Consider the following 22,985-nt stretch of genomic DNA (forward strand, 5'->3'; position numbering starts at 1 on the left):
AAAAGCGACGAAAATGGTATGGGATTTGCGTTGCAAACTGTACGAGGAGAGACTTGCTGACCTGAACAATACCTTGGAGGAAAGGAGAAACACGGGTGATAAGATTCAGACGTTCAATTATTTGAAAGGTATTAATCCGCAAACGAACCTTTTCCGGAGACTGGAAGGCGGTAGAACTAGAGGACATGAATTGAGGTTGAAGGGGGGCAGACTCAGGACTAATGTCAGGAAGTATTTTTTCACGAGAGAGTGGTGGATATGTGGAATGCCCTCCCACCTGAGGTGGTGGAGATGAAAATGGTAATGGAATTCAAACATGCGTGGGATAAACACAAAGGAATCCTGTTTAGAAGGAATAGTTCCGTGGAATCTTAGCAGAGATTGGGTGGTGACGCTGGTAATTGGAAACAAAATGGGAGCTGGGCAGACTTCTACGGTGACTGAATAGATAGGATGGGCTGGAGTGTAAATTTTAAGGGGCTTCGATGTTAGCTTCAGAACGTAGTACAAGAACAGTACTGGGCAGACTTCTACGGTCTGTGCCGAGAATGACAAGGACAAATCAGACTGGGTATAAAGTATCACATACCATGTAAAATGAGTTTCTCTTGTTGGGCAGACTGGATGGACCGTAAGGTCTTTATCTGCCATCATTTACTATGTTACTATGTTATTTGAAAACTGTCCTTTATGCACCACGAGCATAAAGAAGGAGAAATTAGGTCTTCATTACTAGCAATGGTAAACACTAGTTAATGTCAAACTTAAACAAACCAAAATATAACAATCCTTGGCTGCAACTGGCATCAATTTTAGTCGATATATCGTTTCTATCAGGCTCAAAACTCCTTTTTTACATTTGTTTTCTGTGCCATCATTTAGTGTGCATGAAAAAAAAATGTTTGATCAGTTCTTGAATGCATCGGGAAAGTCTTAGAAGGATCTCTAAGCCCCCTCATGATGGATTAAGATGGAAAGCACTACCAGTGCCTCAGAAATAAGAGTATTGAGTTCCTCTTTATGAAACAACCTCAATACTTTCAGATCAGCAGCTCCTTCCACATCAGATAAGGAAGGAGAAGCAGAGATAGCCTCATCTGCCCACTCCTGGAGGTCTAAATGAGATCTCTTTGGAGCCAGACAGACAGCAGGGCAAGAACCTGAAGCACATTGAAGCAATTCTAACTGTCACTGCTTCAGTTGTAAGAGAAATATAAACTCCGGAGAACACAAAGATCCTGAAAGGTCTGTTGGGTCTTGAGACTGTAAAATGGTGGCATCTGCTCCTCACTTCCAGTCAGCACCAACAAAATGGTGTCCCTGCTCTCTCCTGCATCAAACTGCGCATTGGCCCTGCTGTAGTGCCTGAAGACGCCAGCATATTCAGATTCTGTGCCAAATCCAAAGATGTGCTGCTGCTGCTAACCATTTCCTCCGTGTCCCACAGGATTCCTAGCTTGCACAGACTGCAATGCCCTGATGCCGGCAGGTGTGTCCTACAGCGGGAACACTGCTTAATTGCCTTATGGGAGTCCCTATTCACCCCGACTGTTACAAGCACAACACAATGTGTCCCAAGCAGTGAGTCAGGAGGATCCCTCCCCTCCCTGCAGTAAGTAGAACTTGCAGCCATTCAAGTGGTCCCAAGTCAAACTTTAGCCACTCACCACTGCTGGTTGTTCCCCTCAAGCTCAAAGTCTCCACAAGTCTTACCCCAGATGAGAAAGGATCAGGACTGATATTCTGCCCCATGCTCTCTAAAAAAAAAAAAACCTCTTTCCTTCTCCCTTTTTTTTTTAAGTTGTTGTCAAGGAGAGCTCCACAGGAAACTGGGGGAGTGGTGAAAGGAGGGAAGAAGTAAATTTGCGAAGCACCACAGTCAGGGATCTGAAGACCTCCAGATGTGACTCTGCAGACTCAAGCCACCTGCAAAGCTCAACTGTGGACCAGCTGACCAACTGGACCAGGAGAAAGTCACTCAGAACCAGAGGCTGAAAAGTGTGTCTATCCACATGATGGAGTTAGAAAATACTAAGGAGCTGGACTAAATACCAAGAGAGATATGTCTCAGCTATGTTTTCAGTTCTCTGTCTCCATCTGCTGGTTAATGGACACAACATAAGGATAGCCGTACTGGGTCAGACCAATGGGTCCATTCAGCCCAGTATCCTGCTTCCAGCAGTGATCAATCCAGGGCATAAACCTGGCAGAAACCCAATTAGTAGCACCATTCCATGTTACCAATCCCAGGGCAAGCACTGGCTTCCTCCATGTCCATCTATGGACTTTTCCTCCAGGGATTTGTCCAAACCTTTTTTAAACCATATGGCAATCAGTTTCAGAGCTTAACTCTTCTTTGACTGAAAAAAATATTTCCTACTATTTGTTTTAAAAGTAGTTCTATGCAATTTCATGGAATGTCTCCTGGTCTTTGTACTTTTTGAGTGAGTGAAAAATTGATTCACCTCCACCTGCTCCACATCACTCAGGATTTTGTAGACCTCAATCATATCCCCCCTCAGCCATCTCTTTTCCAAGCTGAAGAGTCCTAACTTCTTTAGCCTTTCCTCATATGGGAGCAGTTCTATCCCCTTTATAGAAACATAGAACATGACGTCAGATAAGGGCCAAATGGCCCATCCAGTCTGCCCATCCTCAGTAACCACTAACTCTTTCTTTCCTAAGGGATCCCACATGCCTGTCCCATGGTTTCTTAAATTCTGACACAGTCCTCGCCTCCACCGGGAAGCCATTCTACGCATCTACCACCCTTTTGGTGAAAGAGTATTTTCTTAGATTCCTCCTAAGTCTATTTCCTCTTTTCATCATGTGGAGTTTTCCTTCACCTCCTGTATATTGACACCACTTGAGGTATTTAAATGTCTCTATCATATCCCCTCTCCTCCAGCGTATACATGATGAGGTTCCTAAGCTTGTTCCTATATGTTTTATGACAGAGACAGCTTACTAATTTTGTAGCCCGCTCTCTGGACTGACTCCCTCCTGTTTATATTTTTCCATGGTGTGGTCTCCAGAATTGCATGCATATCTTGTATAACTATCTGGTGAGATTTATATCTAAACTAGTAAAAAAGGCCCATTTCTGACACAAATGAAACAGGCACTAGCAAGGTTTTCCTCGGAGTGTGTATGTTTGAGAGAGTGTGTGTAAGAAAGAGAGTGAATGTGCGAATGTGTGTGTGTGAGAGAGAGTGAGTCTGGATGCGAGTGTGTCTGTGCAAGAGAGAGTGTGTGTGTGAGAAAGAGAGTGTGTGCAAGTGCGTATGTGAGACACAGTGTGAGAGAGAGAGAGAGAGAGTGTGTGTTTCACACAGATACAGTGTGTGTGAGAGAGAGTGTGTGTGAGACACAGACTCTCTGTGAGCCTGAGTGTATGAGACCAAGAGAGTGTGTGAATGACTGTGTGACACATAGAGAGTGAATGTGATACAGTGTGAAACATAGTGTGTGAGAGACAGTGTGTGAGAGTGAGAAAGACATTGACTGAGAGAGAGAGTGTGTGTGTGTGTGTGTGTGTGTGACAGAGATACCTCCCCCCCTCTCTGGTGTCAGCCCCCCCTCTCTCTGGTGTCTGAACGTTACTGTGCAGGACGCTGAGCTCTGGCTGTGCTTCAAGGAACTGACCAATCCTATTTAATAGAATGCACCTCCAACATTCTGAAGCCGAGAAACCTCGTGTGGTTGGTCACTTCTGCTTGTGACGAACCCGGAAGTACGTGATGTCAATTCAGAAGATGGATACAGAGAGCAGGAATGCCTCAGCCATGCAGTCAGCCTCAGAATGTTGGAGGTGCCTTTTATTATATAAGAAGATTGGGCCTCACCAGAGATTTATACAAGGGCACTATCACCTCTTATTTTTTTCCTGCTGCTCAAGCATCTTTCTAGCTTTGACCATCACCTTTTCTACCTGTTCGGCCACCTTAAGGTAATCAGACACAATCATCCCCAAGTCCCGCTCTTTTGTACACAGAAGCTCTTCACCCCTTATACTGTACCGTTCCATTGGATTCTTGTGCCCCAAGTGCATGACCCTGCATTTCTTAGCATTAAATCTTAGTTTCCAATTATTGGACCATTCTTAAAGCTTTGCCAGATCCTTCTTCACACCATCCACATCCTCCAGGGTGTCCACCCTATTACAGAGTTTGGTACCATCCGCAAAGAGAGAAACCTTACCAGACATCTTTCCACACAAAGATGTTAAAAAAAAGAGCCGACCCAAAGACTGATCCCTGCGGTACACCACTGATAACATCCTTTTCCTTGAGCAAGTTCCATTTACCACGACCCTTTGTCTTCTTCCATTTAAACAGTTGTTAACCCAGTCAGTCACTTTAGGTCCCATACCGAGGGCGCTCAGTTTATCAGTTGCCTGTGTGGGACCATGTCAAAGGCTTTGCTAAAAATCCAAGTACACCACATCTAGCACCCTCCCATATAATTTTGGTCACTCTTCTTTGAACCTTTTCTAATTCTGCTATATCTTTTTTGAGATTGTGAGGTGGAGGTCACACCATGGAGTAATACAGAGGCATTATAATATTTTTGGTCTTTTTTAAGCAACCCTATTCTAATAATTCCTAGCATCCTGGTTCTGGAATAGTGGGAAGCTACAAATGGAAGTGTTTTACACATTACAGAACTTTAACGCAATAACACTGATTTCTTACTCTGGAAAGATCTTTAATACTTGACTGCTTCAATTTACTTTGTCATGTATGAAATTTACTAAAATACCACTCTGTATTTCTTGTCCTGAATTGGTGATCACCATTGCGGTATACTGTAAGCCACATTGAGCCTGCAAATGGGTGGGAAAATGTGGGGTACAAATGCCAACAAATAATAATAATTCAAGTAACATTTGTTCAAAAGGTGGCAGTCAGAAGCATGTAGACACAACAATTCTGTTTTCCCCATGGAAAAAATTGTTTATACAATTACCCCAGCGCTTAGCTCCTTTCAGAACTCTGTAATTGTGAACCCGACTTCATCCATCTAGACTTCATTCACACATAATACCCATAACTTACCACCCACCTGAGCACCCTGGTCAATCAAGAAGTGGAGGTGTCAGCCTGGAATCAAACTAAGGCCCTTTCTGTGCAATACTCACCATATCCATATAAATACTCCCCCTCCTTCCCAAGACTATGCACTAATAACCCTAACGCTTGGTTGGACTGAAAGCTGAGGCACCAGCGCCACCTACAGTTAGAGTGTGACAAGTGAAAGGTTTCCCCCCTTGTTGCTGGAGATACAATTCTCTTGTTCCAGGCTGCCTTGTTTCTTCTCTACTTCTGTATCACTTAATACTAGGGAAGAGAGAGAAAAGGTGCGGGTTGTAGCTCTTGGAGAAGGTCATATAATTTGGTAAACGTTTCCGTCGTTTTGCTGGGACCTAAAGTTTAAGAAAAGAACAATAAAGATTTGATGCAGCAAAAGTAAGAGAGCAGTATTTAACTGGCTTTGGTTTTACCTATGCATTCATGTGTTTATGTTTATGTTGACTGTGCATACTTTGTGTCACCTTTTTTAATGTTACATTTTATATTGTTTTTTCTATAAGATTTCATATTTAGTACATGATTTTCTTATTTAGCTATGTTTGTAAATGTATTCTTTTTTAATAGACCCCTTACGCAGACAATTGTCGAAAATAGGACCTGCGGCAGTTCTCTTATAAAGTTGTTTACCACATCCCATCTGAGGCTCACTGTGCTTCTCTTGTGGTATTCCTTTTCCCCATTTTCTTGCTAGGACCTACTCCTTGTTGCTAACAGATGTTGAAATCATCACTGTCCTGTATATCTTTCCCAGCAAGGACCCTGACATAGATAAGGGGACAATGAGTCCTGTATACTGGTGAGGGAATTTTGTATTTCTGCCTAAATGTTCCATAAAGGAGAAATCCACTAAATATGGAAAAGGAGACAAACATTCTGCAATTAAATGAGTAAAGTTGAGAAACACAATTAATCTAACAAAGACTGGAATTAATTGTAAGATCTTCAGCTGAGTATTCACCAGACACATAAAGAAATGAAAAGTACATCAAAATGGGTGGTCAAAACCCTTTGTTATTCAGATGTCCAAAAGACTTCTATCCAGATGTTCATATAACTTCTTACCTTTTGATGAACACCTTTGTTTACTGAACTTCCATTAGTTTGGCAGCAGTTCCAGGGATCTAGCAGAGGGCCGTTGGAGGTACTGTGATAGGCCAGACGCCTGTCGCTTTCATAAGTTTTCAATGCGTGACGCCACCAGCCCTTGGAAGTAGGTGCCTTCTTCCGGGCTTCCTAGTCTCAGGTGATGCTCCCCTATGGCATTAGGGGCTTCATGTGGAATAGTCCAGGATTTAGATGAGTTAAACATTCTCAATGTTTCTAATCCGATCATTAGATCTGCAACCCCTTTGGCACTAGTCACAGGTAGGCAGTCATGCTGACCAATCCTTGCAAAATCTAGAGGAAGAAATTAAGAAAATATCCTTCCATATGAAATCTCTCTCTCTGCTGCTGCTCCTCTGCATAAAGCCCTCCTTTAAAATTAAATGCATGTCTGATTGTTAAACGAACATCTGATGGATATCTGGGGTCTCTGAAGAAGATTCCCATCTTCTTCCTCCATTTATTAGTAGAACACATGGGGCCTGAGCATGAAGTGAAAGAGACGGTGAACAAGGAAGAGAAAGGATAGAGTTCAACAGGGAGAAGAAATAATGTAAAACATAAGAAGAAATGGAAAGAAGAGATTTAAAAAAAGATGATGAACAGCAAGAGGAGAGAGAATGAGCTGAAATAGAAGGAAGAGGACAAGAGCAAATTGATGATAGTGGGTTGTGATAGAACAAGACCTGCTCTTTGGAGACTATCCCTCAAATCATGCCCACACACACTGTTTTACAGACCCCCCGGGCAAATGGCAAGTCTCACAAACGCACTTTCTAGATTTCATATCGAACACCTGTGTTTCCACCCAGAACCTTCTCATAGTAGGAGACATCAATCTTCACCTTGAAGATACTAACTCAAGCAATGTACAAGAATGCAAAGACTTCCTCCAACTATGGGAGCTCCCCTGGCCAAACACACAACCCACCCATAACAAAGGACATACACTAGACATCGTCACCCACAAATTCTCATCAGAACCAAATATCACACTAATAGACACAAAATGGACAGCCAGGCCATGGTCCGACCACCACAGTGCAAACCTTTCCCTTCACTGGAGAACAAAAAAGACACAACAAAAACCAACAAACTTATACTATGAGAGGCAAAATTGACCACTAATATTCTGGCAACAATTCTATACCGACAAATGGACAACACCCACAGACTCACCCTAATTTCTTCAAGAATGGGATAACAGATGCAGAACAATACTAGGCAATATAGCACCACTTCAAACCAGAACCTCACATAGAAAAAACTCAATACCATGGTTTAACGAAGAACTGAAAGAACTAAAACACAGGTCAGAGACTAGAAGAGCACGGAACAAGACCAAACACACATAAAAACTGGAAAACAATTACAAAGAAAATACAAATACAATATCAGTCAACTAAAAGGACGTATTACCAAAACCAAAATAGGACCAAACTACAAGGATACACAGGTTTCACTTATGAATAAGAAATTGAGATTGTCTGCAGTGATCCAGTCTGTTGTTGTTGTTTTGTTAACTACTGATCTGGCATTTATGTAGCCCAGTTGGATTGATTGGTAGGGGTTGGTTAGGGATGACGATGTGTTAATTTTTATTAGTGTCTATCCTCTTGGTGTCTGGATTTGTTGTGTCCTTTCTTCCCTTTCTGTTGATTGTGCCTGTGTGTAGTAGGTTTTCCTTTTAATTGGTTGTTATTTTTTTGGACAGGTGTATTGTATTTGAGTTGTCTGCAGGGTTTGTGTACTGCGGTAGATTGTTGTCTGAGAGAGGGGTTGTCAATGCGTGGTAGATTAGGGAGAGAAAATAGATTATTAGGAGCAGTTTGTTAATATTCATATTGGCGTTGGTTTGTGTAATGCAGTAGGAGCTGATTTAAATAGTGGTCAACCAGTGCAGACGGTTGTGACTGATGACATTTTACGGTCAGTAGTGCAATTTAGTGTAGTGTAATAGATGCAAGCATAATGTTGGTGTGAGTATTTCCTGAGTTAGGAAAGAAGGAGCTATCTCATCTGCCTAGGGTTTCCTGTAGATGAGAGCCATCTGTGATGTTAGTCATACCAGTTTACCACCATTGCCTCAAAGAATAAGACAACCCAGGAATAGATGGGTCACAGGTAGGCTCAGGCAGATTATGACATGTGACACAGAAGCATCCGCCCTCACAATTGCTGCCCCTATATAATTCTTTCGCCTGCATTAGAGTGTTGTGATGCTCAAGAAAAGAGACCTGAGGCGGAAACCAGAAACACTGATGGTAGCCGAAAAGAAAAGACGTCCTAAAGCACTAATAAAGATGCTCAAACCAGAAATTATTGCTGCTAGGGGATTCCATTATCAGAGGCATTAACTTTGGAACCTAGTTCAAAGGACCCAACAAAGGTCAAATGCCTTCCAGGACCTCAGCTTACAGGAGTGCCAGGCAAATAATGACTATAAATCAGAGAAAGACTAAGAGGCTATTTTCAAAGCACTTAGCCTTCCAAAGTTCCCTAGAAAACCTAAGTGCTTTGAAATATGCTCTAAGAGTTCTAACATGATGTTATCCACCGGAGAACAAATGCCCCACTTGTAGCACAGAGAGCTTTTCAGGAGTTGGGGGAGGGGTAGCCGTTTTCTGAAATTCTACCAACTTATGGAAAGGGAGAGAGTGTGACAATTGGGCAGACTGGATGGACCATTCAGGTCTTTATCCTGCCGTCAATTACTATGTTAGGTGTCATTGTGATGATACGTTGAAATCTTCTGGCTCAGTGTGCTGCTGTGGCTAAGGAAGGGAAGGGAAAGGGAAAGGAACTTGATATATACCGCCTTCTGAGGTTTTTTTGCAACTAAAGCGGTTTACAATATTCAGGTACTTATTTTGTCCAGGGGCAATGGAGGGTTAAGTGAGAGTCACAAGGAGCTGCAGTGGGAATTGAACTCAGTTCTCCGGGATCAAAGTCCACTGCACTAACCACTAGGCTACGCCTCCACTCCACAAGCAAATAGAATGTTAGGTATTTTTAGGAAAGGAATGGAAAACAAAAATGAAGATGTTATAATGCTTTGTATCGCCCATGGTGCCGACCACACCTCAAATATTGTGTTCAATTCTGGTCGCCGTATCTCAAAAAAGATATAGTGGAATTAGAAAAGGTACAGAGAAGGGCGACGAAAATGATAAGGGGATGGGACGACTTCCCTATGAAGAAAGGCCTAAGTGGCTAGGGCTCCGGCTTGAAGAAAAGGCGGCTGAGGGGAGATATGATAGAAGTCTATAAAATAAGGAGTGGAGTTGAACGGGTAGATGTGAAGCGTCTGTTTACGCTTCCCAAAATACTAGGACTAGGGGGCATGCGATGAAGCTACAATGTAGTAAATTTAAAACAAATCGGAGAAACTTTTTCTTCACTCAACGGGTAATTAAACTCTGGAATTCATTGCCAGAAAATGTGTAAAGATGGTTAGCTTAGCGAAGTTTAAAAAAGGTTTGGACAGCTTCCTAAAGGAAATTCCATAGACCATTATTAAATGGACTGGGGGAAATTCCATTTGCTTATTTTCTGGGATAAGCAGCATAAAATGTACTGTTTTGGGATCTTGCCAGGTATTTGTGACCTGGATTGGCCACTGTTGGAAACAGGATGCTGAGCTTGCTGGACCTTTGGTCTGTCCCAGTCCCTTGGTCAATAACTGTATAGATGCTATTGGTCTGTAGTTTGTAATTTCAGTATTAGGTATGGTGGTATTTGGGGGAATACAGTTGTAAATGTATTTATTTGTTATTGGGAGTGTATGCATCTTTCGGTACAGTTTTACAGTTATTTTGTATCTAGGTTAATAGGCACCTTTTGGTACAGTTGCAAAGTTACTTAAGAACATAAGAACAGCCACACTTGGTCAGACCAGTAGTGCATCTAGCCCAGTATCCTGCTTCCAGCAGTGGCCAATCGAGGTCAGAAGTACCTGGCAGAAACCAAATGTAGCAACATGCCATGCTATCAATCCAAGCGCAAGTATTGACTTCCTCCCAATATCTATCTCAATAGCAGACTATGGACTTTTCCTCCAGGAACTTGTCCAAACCTTTTTTAAACCCAGATATGATAACCGCTGTTACCACATCCTCCAGCGACGAGTTCCAGAGTTTATTCTTTGAGTGAAAACATATTCTTCCTATTTGTTTTAAAAGTATTTCCATGTAATTTAATTACTAGAAGATAACGGCAGAAAAAGACCTGCACGGTCCGTCCAGTCTGCCCAACAAGTTGAGTGTCCTCCTGGTCTTTGTAAATTTTGAAAAAGTGAAAAATTGATGCATTTTTACCCATCTACACCGCTCAGGATTTTCTAGAACTCTATCATATTTCTCTCCCCCCCCCCCCCCCCCAGTCATCTGTTTTCTAAGCTAAAGAACTGTAAACCTCTTTAGCTTTTCCTCATATCATTTTGGTTGGTCTTCTCTGTACCTTTTTCTAATTCTGCTATATCTTTTTGAGATACGGTGACCAGAATTGAAAGCAATACTGAAGGTGAAGTCGCACCATGGAGCGATAGAAAGGCATTATAATATTCTTGGTCTTATTTACTTTTCTAATAATTTTGTAGCATCCTGTTTGCTTTTTTGGCCACACACTGGCAGAAGATTTCAGCTTATTGTCTACAATCCTTTTCTTGGATGCTGACTACTAAGGTGAAACCCAGCATCAGGTAACTATGATTTAGATTCTTCTTCCCAATGCGTATTTGTCCACATTAAATTTCATCTGCCCATTTGGATGCTCAGTCTTTCAGTTTCCTAAGGTCTTCCTGGGGAACTGAGGAACTGAGTTCGATTCCCGGCACAGGCAGCTCCTGTGGACTCTGGCAAGTCACTTAACCCTCCATTGCCTGCCGCATTGAGCCTGCCATGAGTGGGAAAGCGCGGGGTACAAATGTAAAAAAATATATATATTTCAACAGTCTACATGTGTTTTGACAATTTGAATAGTTTTGTGTCATCTGCAAATTTAATCACCTCATTTGTGTTTCCGATTTCCAGGTCATTTTGTACTGTACTACTACTACTACTTATCATTTCTATAGCGCTACTAGACGTACGCAGCGCTGATCAAATAGAGACAGTCCCTGCTTGACAGAGCTTACAATCTAATTAGGACAGACAAACAGGACAACAAGAGATATGGGAATATTAAGGTGAGGATGATAAAATAAGGGTCTGAACAAGTGAATAAGGGTTAGGAGTTAAAAGCAGCATCAAAAAGGTTGGCTTTTAGCTTAGATTTGAAGACGGCCAGAGATGGAGCTTGACGTACCAGCAGGAAGTCTATTCCAGGCATATGGAAGATAAAAGGAACGGAGTCTGGAGTTAGCAGTGGAGAAGAAGGGTGCAGATAAGAGAGATTTAACCAATGAACTGAGTTCCCGGGGAGGAATGTAGGGAGAGATGAGTGGAGAGGTACTGAGGAGCGGCAGAGTGAATGCACTTATAGGTCATAAGAGGAGTGTTGAACTGTATGCGGAAACGGATAGGAAGCCAGTGAAGTGGACTTGAGGAGAGGGCTAATACAAGCATAACGACCCTGGCGGAATATTAGTCGTGCAGCAGAATTTTGAACAGATTGAAGAGGAGAGAGATGGCTAAGTGGAGACCTGTGAGAAGCAAGTTGCAATAGTCTAAGCGAGAAGTGATAAGAGCGTGGATGAGGGTTCTGGTAGTGTACTCAGAAAGGAAAGGGCAAATTTTGCTGATATTATAGAGAAAGAAACGACAGGTTTTAGAGTCTGTTGAATATGTGCAGAGAAGGAGAGAGAGGAGTCGCAAGATGACCCCAAGGTTACAAGTTGATGAGACAGGAAGGATGAGAGTGTTTATCTACAGAAATAGAGAATGGGGGAGGAGGAAGAGGTTGGTTTAGGGGGAAAGATGGAAGCTCAGTCTTGGTCATGTTTAGTTTCAGGTGGCGCTGAGACAATCCAGGCAGCAATGTCAGACAGGCATGCTGATACTTTGGCCTGGATTTCGGCTGAGATTTCTAGTGTGGAGAAGTAGATCTGGGAGTCATACAGCGTAAAGATGATACTGAAAACCATGGAAGAGATCAGAGTACCAAGGGAAGAAGTATAGATGGAGAAGAGAAGAGCTCACAGGACAATCCCTGAGGTACACCAACTGACAGTGGGATAGAAGTAGAAGAGGATCCACTAGAGTATACACTAAGGTACGCTGGGAGAGATAAGAAGAAAACCAGGAAAGAACAGAGCCCTGAAATCCAAGTGAGGACAGCGTATCAAGGAGTAGGCTGTGATTATAATACTGTGATATGCATATTTGGTATTGTATACATTATCTTGTTATGGGGTTTATATGCAATCTTTCAATACAACTGTAAAGTTTTTTTTTTTCCTATTGGGATTGTATCTTTTGGTCAATTTTCTTTACATTAATCACCTTTATTTTCTAACTCCTCTTACTCTCTTACCTATCTATAGTTCCATCTTTGCTTATAACCTACACGTCAATTAAAATGTTCCATTACATATGTGTTGACATTGTAAGTAGTATAATATGCCATAATTTGTATTGTTGAATATTTTTAGTGCCGTAATTGTCTATTGCTCTGTTTGATTATTCTTATTGTACACCACCTTGCATGAATTCCTTTAGAAGCGGTAAATAAATCCTAATAATAAATAAATAATAGATGGGAATATTAGCAGCAAGCTGGTTGAGTTTCTGGATCAAAATGATATTCCATTAAAAACCACAGACCGAGTGTGAATTACAAAATCAAGAAAGGAAAAACAGAGTAATCCACGCAATATAACATAAGGAACACAACTTATTCATAAAAAGGAAGTACAAGCCTCAAAGCTCAAAATCAAAATGATTTAAAGAGCTTTTCTGATCAAACCAATCTTACCTTCATCACGACAAAACCTTCCAAAAATAAATGCAAAATCTTTTAGCAATTAATCATTATGAACTTCTAATATTCATATATAAGTGACAAAGCACTTATCTTTGATAGAATAACAAAATGTATGTACAGGATAAACATCCGGGTGAATGATATTCTGCATTGTACTCAGTTCATGTTTCAGGAGCAGGATATAATACTGAAACTGTTATCTAAGATTAGACAGAGCTCAGTCTGGTGGACAAGTTTAGCTGCTCCATTTGATATGTCAAGCGCCTTGATTTGGTGGATCATGACATCTTATGAGTGGGCTCAGCATAGCTGGAGCAGTGTTGGATCGGTTTAGAGGCTTTCTCACAAAAGGAAATATCAGGTTACAAATGAGGGGAGAGCTCACTAATATGTGATGTCCCCGCAGGGCTCCCCATTGTCTGCAATCTTATTTAATATGTTTGATGGCCCCTTTGGGACTTAGGTTGGAGGCCTTGGGGTTTGCAACCTTTCATCTATGTGATGAGATAACTGCCATATTTCCTTTGATGGTGATATTTTACTATATCAACTAAGACAAAACAGGTCTTGTATTGACTCCAGTCCTGGGCTAGGTCTGTTAACGAAAATGAATCTGAGGAAAGGGGGAGTAGGAGGAGTAGGCTCTTGAACAACACTAGTAGACGACGTAGGTTAGGAACAATCTCTTTATTTAAATATACACGTCAATTCACAAGCAAGCCAAACCACCACGAGGGTGGAGGTACACAAATCCTACGAAAAAGAACACTGAGAAGACCAAGTTTTTGCTTATCTCTCACTCTTGTAATTTGAAATTATTTGACATGCTGTAATTGATGGGATTACCTATAATTTAATCACAGTTGAAAATCCTGGGGGTATTAATCATGAGTTATATTGTTTTCATCTTATGTAGCTAGTTTGTTGGGTTTGCTGTGCTTTCCTGTAATGATTGGAGTTCTAATGTTGTCCAATTTGTACTTATTGTACTTGCTTTTTTTTTTTTATAAATTGTAAACCGTTCTGTCTTGCAGTAGCAATAAGATACGGTATATAAATTGATGTAAATAAAAAAATAAAAAATAAATATTTGAAACCTCATGTCCATATGTTATCCATTAAAGTGTTTTGACAACTATGGAAACTGAGATGTATAAGAACATATTTTAAAGTTGATGTTTTTCGCTTGATAGTACAAAAAACTTACATTGGGTCATTTGGACTACTGTAACTTGTAGATTTGAGAGTGCTAAACCTCTACTTATAAGCTTCACTGGCTGATATCTATGGTTATGTTTCTTAGGTAAGAGCTATGAATCTAACTTGCGGCATTATCTGAATCTACAATTTCTGTTGCCTCTAGGGGTTAAATATAAAACTGAGTTAGATAGCAATATAATGTCTCAGACCTCTACCCTGAGAAGTAGTTGAAAACCTCCATTTTTGGAAAAGCTAAGTAGCTGGTATGATATTTTCATATTAAATTACATCTTGTTAAAAGTGGCTAAAAATGGATCAATGACGACTGAGTTTTGTGGAATGCAGTATATTGCCCGGATATCTGAAGATCCGTTTAAAAGAGCAAAGTTGTTTTGATAGTAGTGACTAGTAACGTAGTTTGTTTGCTGAGATTTTGTTGGTTATGGACTATTATCCCTGCACATTGAGTTTTATTTTATTTATTGGCCACTTCATCTGACAGCATATAATAATTTGGTGTAGACGTTCAAGAATATCTCAAGAGATGGGCAAAGAGGGTAACCAGCCCGGGCACCATGTTGCCCTTCCCAGTCAGTTTGGGCACAATTTTTCCAACTGCCCTGTAGGGGGCAGAGTCTACCCCATATCTCTTATGCTTACAACCTGGGAAAGCCATATAAAGTTGAACCCCACCCCCTCCTGGTGATTAGATCAAATACAGTTTAATAACACATAAATAAAGACTTTTCTACTGATGTATTAAATATGACACTATAAAAATACAAATGAGTGAAATTAGTGGCTATTTTTATACGTGAGGGATTATGAAATGCAAGAAGTTTATATACTCACCAATGAAGGCTGTCAGCTACTCTCCTCATCTCCTCTCTGTGACCCCAGACTTCTACTGTTGCTAAAACCTATTTTTCTCCTTGGTTTCCGCTTCGAAACTCCAGATATAACCAACAAATCTTTCTGTTTGGCAGTAACTTGTCAGGGAGTGTTCACTGGAAGTTAGTCACTCCGACCTTGTTTGGTTAGTGGCAGAGATTGATCTGAGGTTCTCTAGCTGTCATCAATCACTTTACCTCTGACACACAGTCCAAGCTAAACAGTAGAGCAGCACAGAAAACTGGAAGAGAGCTTTTAATGCAAGTTACATACCTGTAACTAGAAAAGATTTCTTCTGGAGCTTGTGTGACAAACACACCTGCTACAGGAAGGTTTCAGTGCTACCTGATGCCTATTGGATAAGGAAAACAGCATTAACAGGAAGACAGACACTAACTGCTCGCTCCTTGAGTCTGTGAAAATGGAGCACACCTGTAGAATGGATAAATTGTGCTTTACAAGCAGAAAGAGCAGCAGAACACGTCTAACAAGGATAGAGCATTAATCTGTGACAAAATATCCTAGAACTTGTCAAAGCTTGTGCCCAATCCCCTGCAGGCTGATTTTTACAATCCTTTCCTCTTGTTACCAGATTTCTAATTAGCCCACTTGATGCAGACACACATTGGTTTGTGTTCCTGCCTTTATTATGAACTCTCCCACCCACCACCACCACTTTGGCAGGCATGTAACCCTTCCCCTTCTGTGTGTAGCAGATCATCACTCTGTGTATGTAGAAGGCAATTCAGACAGTCTAAGTGAAACACACAATGGGGACAGGACTTTCTGATGGGCACCGACAGTGATCACAGAATGTCTGGAGCAAGAAAGAGAATCAGCAGCATGTGATGACATTTTTCTGTCGTTGCTGAAGGTTCCCAGAATGACAGTGCAGACTGATTTACGCAATGTTTGTAACTTCACTAAGACGATCCTAAACACCTTACCGATGTTTGAAGACCCTTAGCCCTCTATCTCAAAGTACAAGTGAGGCATGTTTACAATTAGTCACTGATGTGGAAAATAAGTAATTGCAAGCTAATTAAGGGGTCCTTTTACTAAGGTGCGCTGAAAAACAGCCTGCGATAGTGTAGGTGTGGGTTTTGGGTGTGCGCAGGTCCATTTTTCAGTGTGCCTGTAAAAAAAAGACCTTTTTAAAAATTTGTGCCGAAAATGGATGTGCGGCAAAATCAAAATTGGCATGCGTCCATTTTGGGTCTGAGACCTTACCGTCAGCCATTGACCTAGCAGTAAAGTCTCAAGCGGTAACCATGCGGTAATGACCTACGCGCTTCAAAAGCCACTTGGTGCGTGTCTGATATGTGCATCCGAAAATAACAATTATTTTTCGGACGCACGCCAAAATTGAAATTACTGCAAGAGCCATGCGGTAGCCGGGCGGTAACTCCATTTTGGTGCGTAGCTACTTACGTGGCTTAATAAAAGAGCCCCCAACACTTTTATCAGGTGCTCTGATTGGTTTAATAGTCTCTGAAAGAGGAACAATATCAAATGTTTGTATCCTCACTTCTGTATTAAGAACATGAGAAACTTAACAAAACTGTCTAAAACCAATACTGACATCATTTGCACACCCTTCTCTATTTTGAAACCTTTGAGCAGGGCAGATAGTGGCCGCCTTCAGATGGGATATTAACATATTGTAGCGGGATTTGCTTATCTAACTCCTAGCGGAGATAATTTTCATTCACTTTTCTGACCTCTTATTTTCTATCTAACTCCAGTTACTCTATCCTATCAGTCTATATGTTCCACCTCCTCTTACATCCTATGCTGTCTATTAACATGTTGTATTATATAATGTGTTATGTTATAATATGTACTGTTAGATGAACATTTTTTCTGCTGAAACTGTCCACTGCTGTACACTGCCTTGGGTTAATTTATTTAAAAAGATGATCAATAGAAATAAAATAAAATAAAACATGGAAAAGAACCATCTACCAACATTTGCTTATTTCCAATCTGACGAAGAAGGGCAACCTTCGAAAGCTAATCAAGAAATGTATCATCTTATTTTCTTTTCCATGTTTTATTTCTATTGATTACCTTTAAAAGTGGACTAACACAGCTACCACACCTCTCTATTTAAAAAGATGGTAAATAAATCATATAAACAAACAGCCCAAACTGCCTGCCTAATATGTATCAACACTCTACTTTAATCTTTGTCTGTCGTCATGTTTCTCTGTTTGTACTTGAGCTAGTTTCTCTTTTACTGTCTTTCAGATCACAAACGCTGCCTTGGCACTTCCTTTCCCTTCATCTCTCTCTCTCTCCTTGATTCTTGCACATTCTCTCCCCTATCAATGCCTCATGGCACTCCTTTTCTGTCTCTTTCTTACGTACTTTCCCTGCCTCGTACTCATTCTTTGAATCAATGTCCTGATATTATGAATGGAACTAAGGGATAAGAATGATGTACAGCATCCCATACACTTTATTTATTTTATTGCATTTGTATCCCACATTTTCCCACCTTTTTGCGGGCTCAGTGTGGCTTACAATAAGTTGTGAGTGATAGAAATACAATTGTTACTACTCAGTTATGGATTACATTGTGAGGAGTTATGCGAGACAAACTCAGAGTATCATTCAGGAATATAACAATGGAATAGAGCAGTGAAACATTGGGGGAAACTAAAAGGGGCAGTACATAACAACAAGAAAGCATATGGTATACATTTTCTGTGAGTAGAGGTATGAGTGTGGTGAGATTACAGGGGATGAGAATTCAGAGTGGCTGTATTGATGCATTATTGACCCGTGGGTGTGGGCTTTATGTTTTGGTTCTTTCCGTAAGTTTTCTCAAAAGATGGGTCTTCATTAGTTTGCGGAAGGTGGCTTGCAGTTCTATTCTTCTGGAATCATCTTTTGCTCTCCCTTGTTCTCTTATTGACTGATTCCTCGGGAACACCCTTCTGGCATTTTTCACTGAAGGCTGAATAGTTTCTCTGACAGGGTGGGGAACTCAGCAAAGGAGAGATCCAGCTTGGAATGTAAATTACCGGATGACACTGTATCCGTGCTATGAAAGGCTCAGGCTCAGCCCCATCACATGTTCAGTCATGTACAGAGCCTCCTGCTGCTGTCACTGCACCTACTATGAGAAGCTCAGAGCTCCCCTGCATGTGCAATGCACAGAGCTTCCTGCTGTCACTACATCAGTTCCAAGGAGGTTTAAAGACAGGAGAAGGCTTGATCCTATCTGGCTCATTATCTGGGCTGAAGGCAGTGGGCGGAGATTGCTGCCATTGGTCAGAACAATAGCAAACACTATTGAAAACAATAGGAAACTTGTGAGGTTTTTACTGTTTTATTAAACCTCCTAGGTTTCGCATTCTCTCTGTTAGGAGGAGATTGGGACGGGGGGGGTTGGGGAATTCTTGATGGGTCAGTGAAGGGGGGAGGATTATATTCAAAATGTATTTGTCAGTGCTTCCAGAGCTTGTCTTGTTATTTGCTGTATTTGGGTTTCACTATTTGCCTTTATTTTTGTTTATGATGACAATAAAGATATTTCTACATAAAAACAATAGCAAATGCTTATGACTTCCTATGTGTAGATGTTTTAATTTGACAGCTATTTTATTTGTTTGAAAGTAGAGAGTTGCATGGGAACGGGGATCCCTCCGAGTCCATGGGGATCCTGCAGGGATAGACCGAAGTCCAGGGGATCCCGGCCGCAGGGATGGACCGGGTCCTGCGGAACTGTACAATCCAATTGAGCTTTGCTTTCCCTCTCTGCACATACCTCAAGTCACCCTGGTGGTCTAGTGGCTTGCTTCAAGACATGAAAGATCCTCATTTCCTGTCTGCTGCTGCTGATCTCTTGCTGCCGCTATTGCTTAAAGTGGCTGCCGAGACTTCAAGCTGCAGCCTCGTGAGACTTCAGCAGAAGTCTTGCAGGCCACCACTTGAAGTCTTGGCAGCCATTTTAAACAAGAGGCAGCAGCGGGCAGGAAAGAGTTGGGAATCTTTCCTGCCCCGAAGCAAGACACTAGACCACCAGGATGACTTCAGGCAAGTGCAGGGAGGGGCACCCAAGGCTGGAGAGGAGGTGGATGCAGTAGTGTATGTGGGTGGAGAGAGGGGCTGTAAAAGGTTGAGAGTGTGGGGCAGGGGAAAAAAATTGGTAAGGGGCAAGGAGGTTAGACTGAGAACAGGAGATAGTACGAGGCTAACCCAAGGGTTGAAGCCAGTAGGCGGATTGCCGCCCACACTGGTTCACCCAAAACAATAGCAAACGCTATTGAAAACAATAGCAAAAGATTATTAGAAATAAGGTACTGCCTATGCGTGGTCCATCTGTTAAAAGTCAAAAGCTGTTCCAGTTACATAAGTACATAAGTATTGACATACTGGGACGGACTAAAGGTCAATCAAGCCCAGAATCCTGTTTGCAACAGTGGCCAATCCAGGTCACAAATACCTGGCAAGATCCCCCCAAAAAGTACAAAACATTTTATGCTGCTTATCCCAGAAATATTTCCCCAACTGCCTTTAAAGGCGAAGGACAAAAGATTTTTTTTTTAATTGACAGCTTTTAATTTATTTGAAATCTTCCCATATGTAACTCTACCAAATGCAACGCTTCCTTCACATCGACACCGACAAAGTGGTGAAGGCGTCAGGGAACATCCAGTGCAGATGAACAGGCATTACGATACTTAACTTCAAAACTGTATTCATGCAAGTTTTCACTCCCATCCTTTGACCCCTCATTGTAGAACTTCCTTTCTATTGAAAGAGGGCCAGCTTCTGTATGTTTTTTTCCTGGGAGTTGAATGTTTGGTATTTTCCTTTCTACCTTTCCTCCAAGTACTGTATACAGGATTAGATCTTTTAAGTCTGTCCCCATTTACTTTATGGTGAACATGGCCTGCCCATTTTAGTAGCCTTCCTTGCCTCTTGACTGTTCAGTTTTATTTCCGGAGAACACTAAAAACTCGTCAGCTTAAAAAGGCATATCCTACCAATCCAACATCAATGCCTGACCTCTGCAACACAACAAAATTTAAACACAATTCCCTTATGTGGTTGGATCACATGAACTTAATCTTATCTCAACATCACTTTGTATTTCTTCCCACCGGAATCTGCAAATGCATCTCCGGTACTATGTAAGCCACATTGAGCCTGCAAATAGGTGCGAAAATGTTGGGATACAAATGCGGCAAATAAATAATTATACTGGGTTGGGGATGTTACCAGTTCTTGAAACTCCAAAAGGTCGCTGTTATACGAAATTTACTCACGTTTGGACAGAATGCATAGAAGCTGCCAGGACAATCTTGTGTGTGATGGTTTCTTAATGGTTCCATTTTACTTTTGTGTTAAAGATTATGCCGCAGCAGCGTCTGAGAAGGCAGCTGGAAAAAAGGGTGCAGCTGTGTCGGGAAACAGGAGTCGGGCTGCAGGCCGTGCCGGAGGTCGCGGAGTGTGTTAATGTTCCATTTGACCATGGTATCTCCTGAGAGGTAATGTGTGATTTTTTTTCCATGTGGTATATGCATGTTGTACACTGCATCTTTGAGGTGTTTCCCACTGTTTTATAATTACAGCTCATGGTTAATGTCCCAGTCGACTCTGGTACCTGCTGAGAATTAATGTGAGATATTACAAGTGGTGTCTGCAGATTCTGCACTGCATCTTTTGAGGGTAATATCACATTTTTTAAAATGGCTGTTCATATTAATATTCATTAATGTGGTACCTGCTAGACTTAATGTGGGATTTTATCGTGTGGTATCTTCAGAGCAGTAGTGATCAGGCATTGGGACGATATTTCTCACACTGAATATTTCTGTTTGTTCCTCGCAGGTATGAGAGAGTAGGTAGGATTTACGTCGGGGGCAAAGAAATGGGGCAGCGAAAGGCTGAGTCGCCTGGGCGCAGCAGAGAAAGGAGCGGTTTACTGACAGAATTTCAGCATACCTGTGTGTCTGTCAGCGCCTCAACAGGTATTTCGGGATGGGGCCGGTGGCGCGATTCACCAGTTCCTCCCGCGTTTTTTCAGCGGAGTCTTATGGGCGGCCATTCTGGCCCAGCGGTTTGTTTTACCGCATTTTTGTTGGCCATTTCGAGGGGGGAGACATTGCCATGCCGTGTTCTTGCATTTTTCCCACGCTTTTTACCAGCCATTTGGTGGAGGGATGTAGCAGCGTGTCCTGCATTTTTTCTCCTGCGTTTTTGCCCTGCCATTCATGATGCATCCTATTATAACTAATAGAAGTAAGTGCTATGCGCCTGATTGCCACTAGATGGTAGCAGTAGCTCAATTATGTTTTAGTGTACAAAGTCAAACTTCTGGCCACTAGAGGGTAGCAATGTCCAATTCCTATAGTTTCTACATGAGTGGCAGTGCTTTATTTAGTAGGAGCACTTTTAAATGTGTGTGGGATGAAAGGGCTTTGCTGCATGTATGCGTTTAATATGTTAAATTGGAACATATCTCTTACTCTGTTTATGGTTATACCTTTTGCAACATTGAGCCTGCAAATAGGTGCGAAAATGTTGGGGTACAAATGCTGCAAATAATAATTATACTGGGTTGGGGATGTTAACAGTTCTTGTAACTCCAAAAGGTCGCTGTTATACTAAATTTACTCACGTTTGGACAGAATGCATAGAAGCTGCTAGGACAATCTTGTGTGTGATGGTTTCTTAATGGTTCCATTTTAGTTTTTTGTTAAAGATTATGCCGCAGCAGAGTCTGCGAAGGCAGCTGGAAAAACAGGGTAAAGAGGAGTCGGGCTGCAGGCCATGCCGGAGGTCGCGGAGTGTGTTAAGTTCCATTTGACCATGGTATCTCCTGAGAGGTAATGTGATTTTTTTTTTCCATGTGGTATCTTCATGTTGTACACTGCATTTTTGGGGTGTTTCCCACTGTTTTTGTTAATTACAGGTTAGGCATAAATGTCGTATGTGAGAATGATACATACTGAGAGTTAATGTGGGATTGTACTGTCTGGAATCTGGCCCATGGTACTTCAGCTTTTGGGGATTTACAGTGGGATTATTTTTTTATTTCAGATCATGTGTTCATGTTCCATTAGAACGTGGTACTGCTGTGAGGTAATATCTGAGTTTACCATGTACCATGTGGTATCTGCAGATTGTACACAGCATCTTTTGGGGGTGTTCCCACTGTTTTATAATTACAGGTCATGTGTTAATGTCCCAGTCGACTCTGGTACCTGCTGAGAATTAATGTGAGATATTACCAAGTGGTGTCTGCAGATTCTGCACTGCATCTTTTGAGGGTAATATCACATTTTTTAAAATGGCTGTTCATCTATTAATATTCATTAATGTGTGGTACCTGCTAGACTAATGTGGGATTTTATCGTGTGGTATCTTCAGAGCAGTAGTGATCAGGCATTGGGACGATATTTCTCACACTGAATATTCTGTTTGTTCCTCGCAGGTATGAGAGAGTAGGTAGGATTTACGTCGGGGGCAAAGAAATGGGGCAGCGAAAGGCTGAGTCGCGTGGGCCGCAGAGAAGGAGCGGTTTACGAACAGAATTTCAGCATATCTGTGTGGCTGTCAGCGCTCCTCAACAGGTATTTCGGGATGGGGCTGGTGGCACGATTCACACATTTTTTCAGCTGCGTCTATGGGCGGCCATTCTGGCCCAGTGGTTTGTTTTACCGCGTTTTTCGTTGGCCATTTCGAGAGGGAGATATTGCCATGCCGTGTTCTTGCATTTTTTCCGCGCTTTTTACCAGCCATTTGGTGGAGGACGTAGCG

The 22,985-nt window shown here is 41.7% G+C and overlaps 1 protein-coding gene across 1 annotated transcript in view; it reads right to left on the reverse strand.

The window, feature by feature from the left end:
- Positions 1 to 1,752, reverse strand: part of PLEKHG6 (pleckstrin homology and RhoGEF domain containing G6) — a 28,006-nt gene extending 26,254 nt beyond the window's left edge. Inside the window, exon 1 of the mRNA XM_030186867.1 lies at positions 1,714 to 1,752. Coding sequence (XP_030042727.1) covers positions 1,714 to 1,752 — 39 coding nt within the window. The remainder of the gene's footprint in view (positions 1 to 1,713) is intronic.
- Between the last annotated feature and the right edge of the window lie 21,233 nt (positions 1,753 to 22,985).

The sequence above is a fragment of the Microcaecilia unicolor genome, chromosome 14, assembly GCF_901765095.1.
Source record: "Microcaecilia unicolor chromosome 14, aMicUni1.1, whole genome shotgun sequence".
NCBI classification, from domain to species: Eukaryota; Metazoa; Chordata; class Amphibia; order Gymnophiona; family Siphonopidae; genus Microcaecilia; species Microcaecilia unicolor.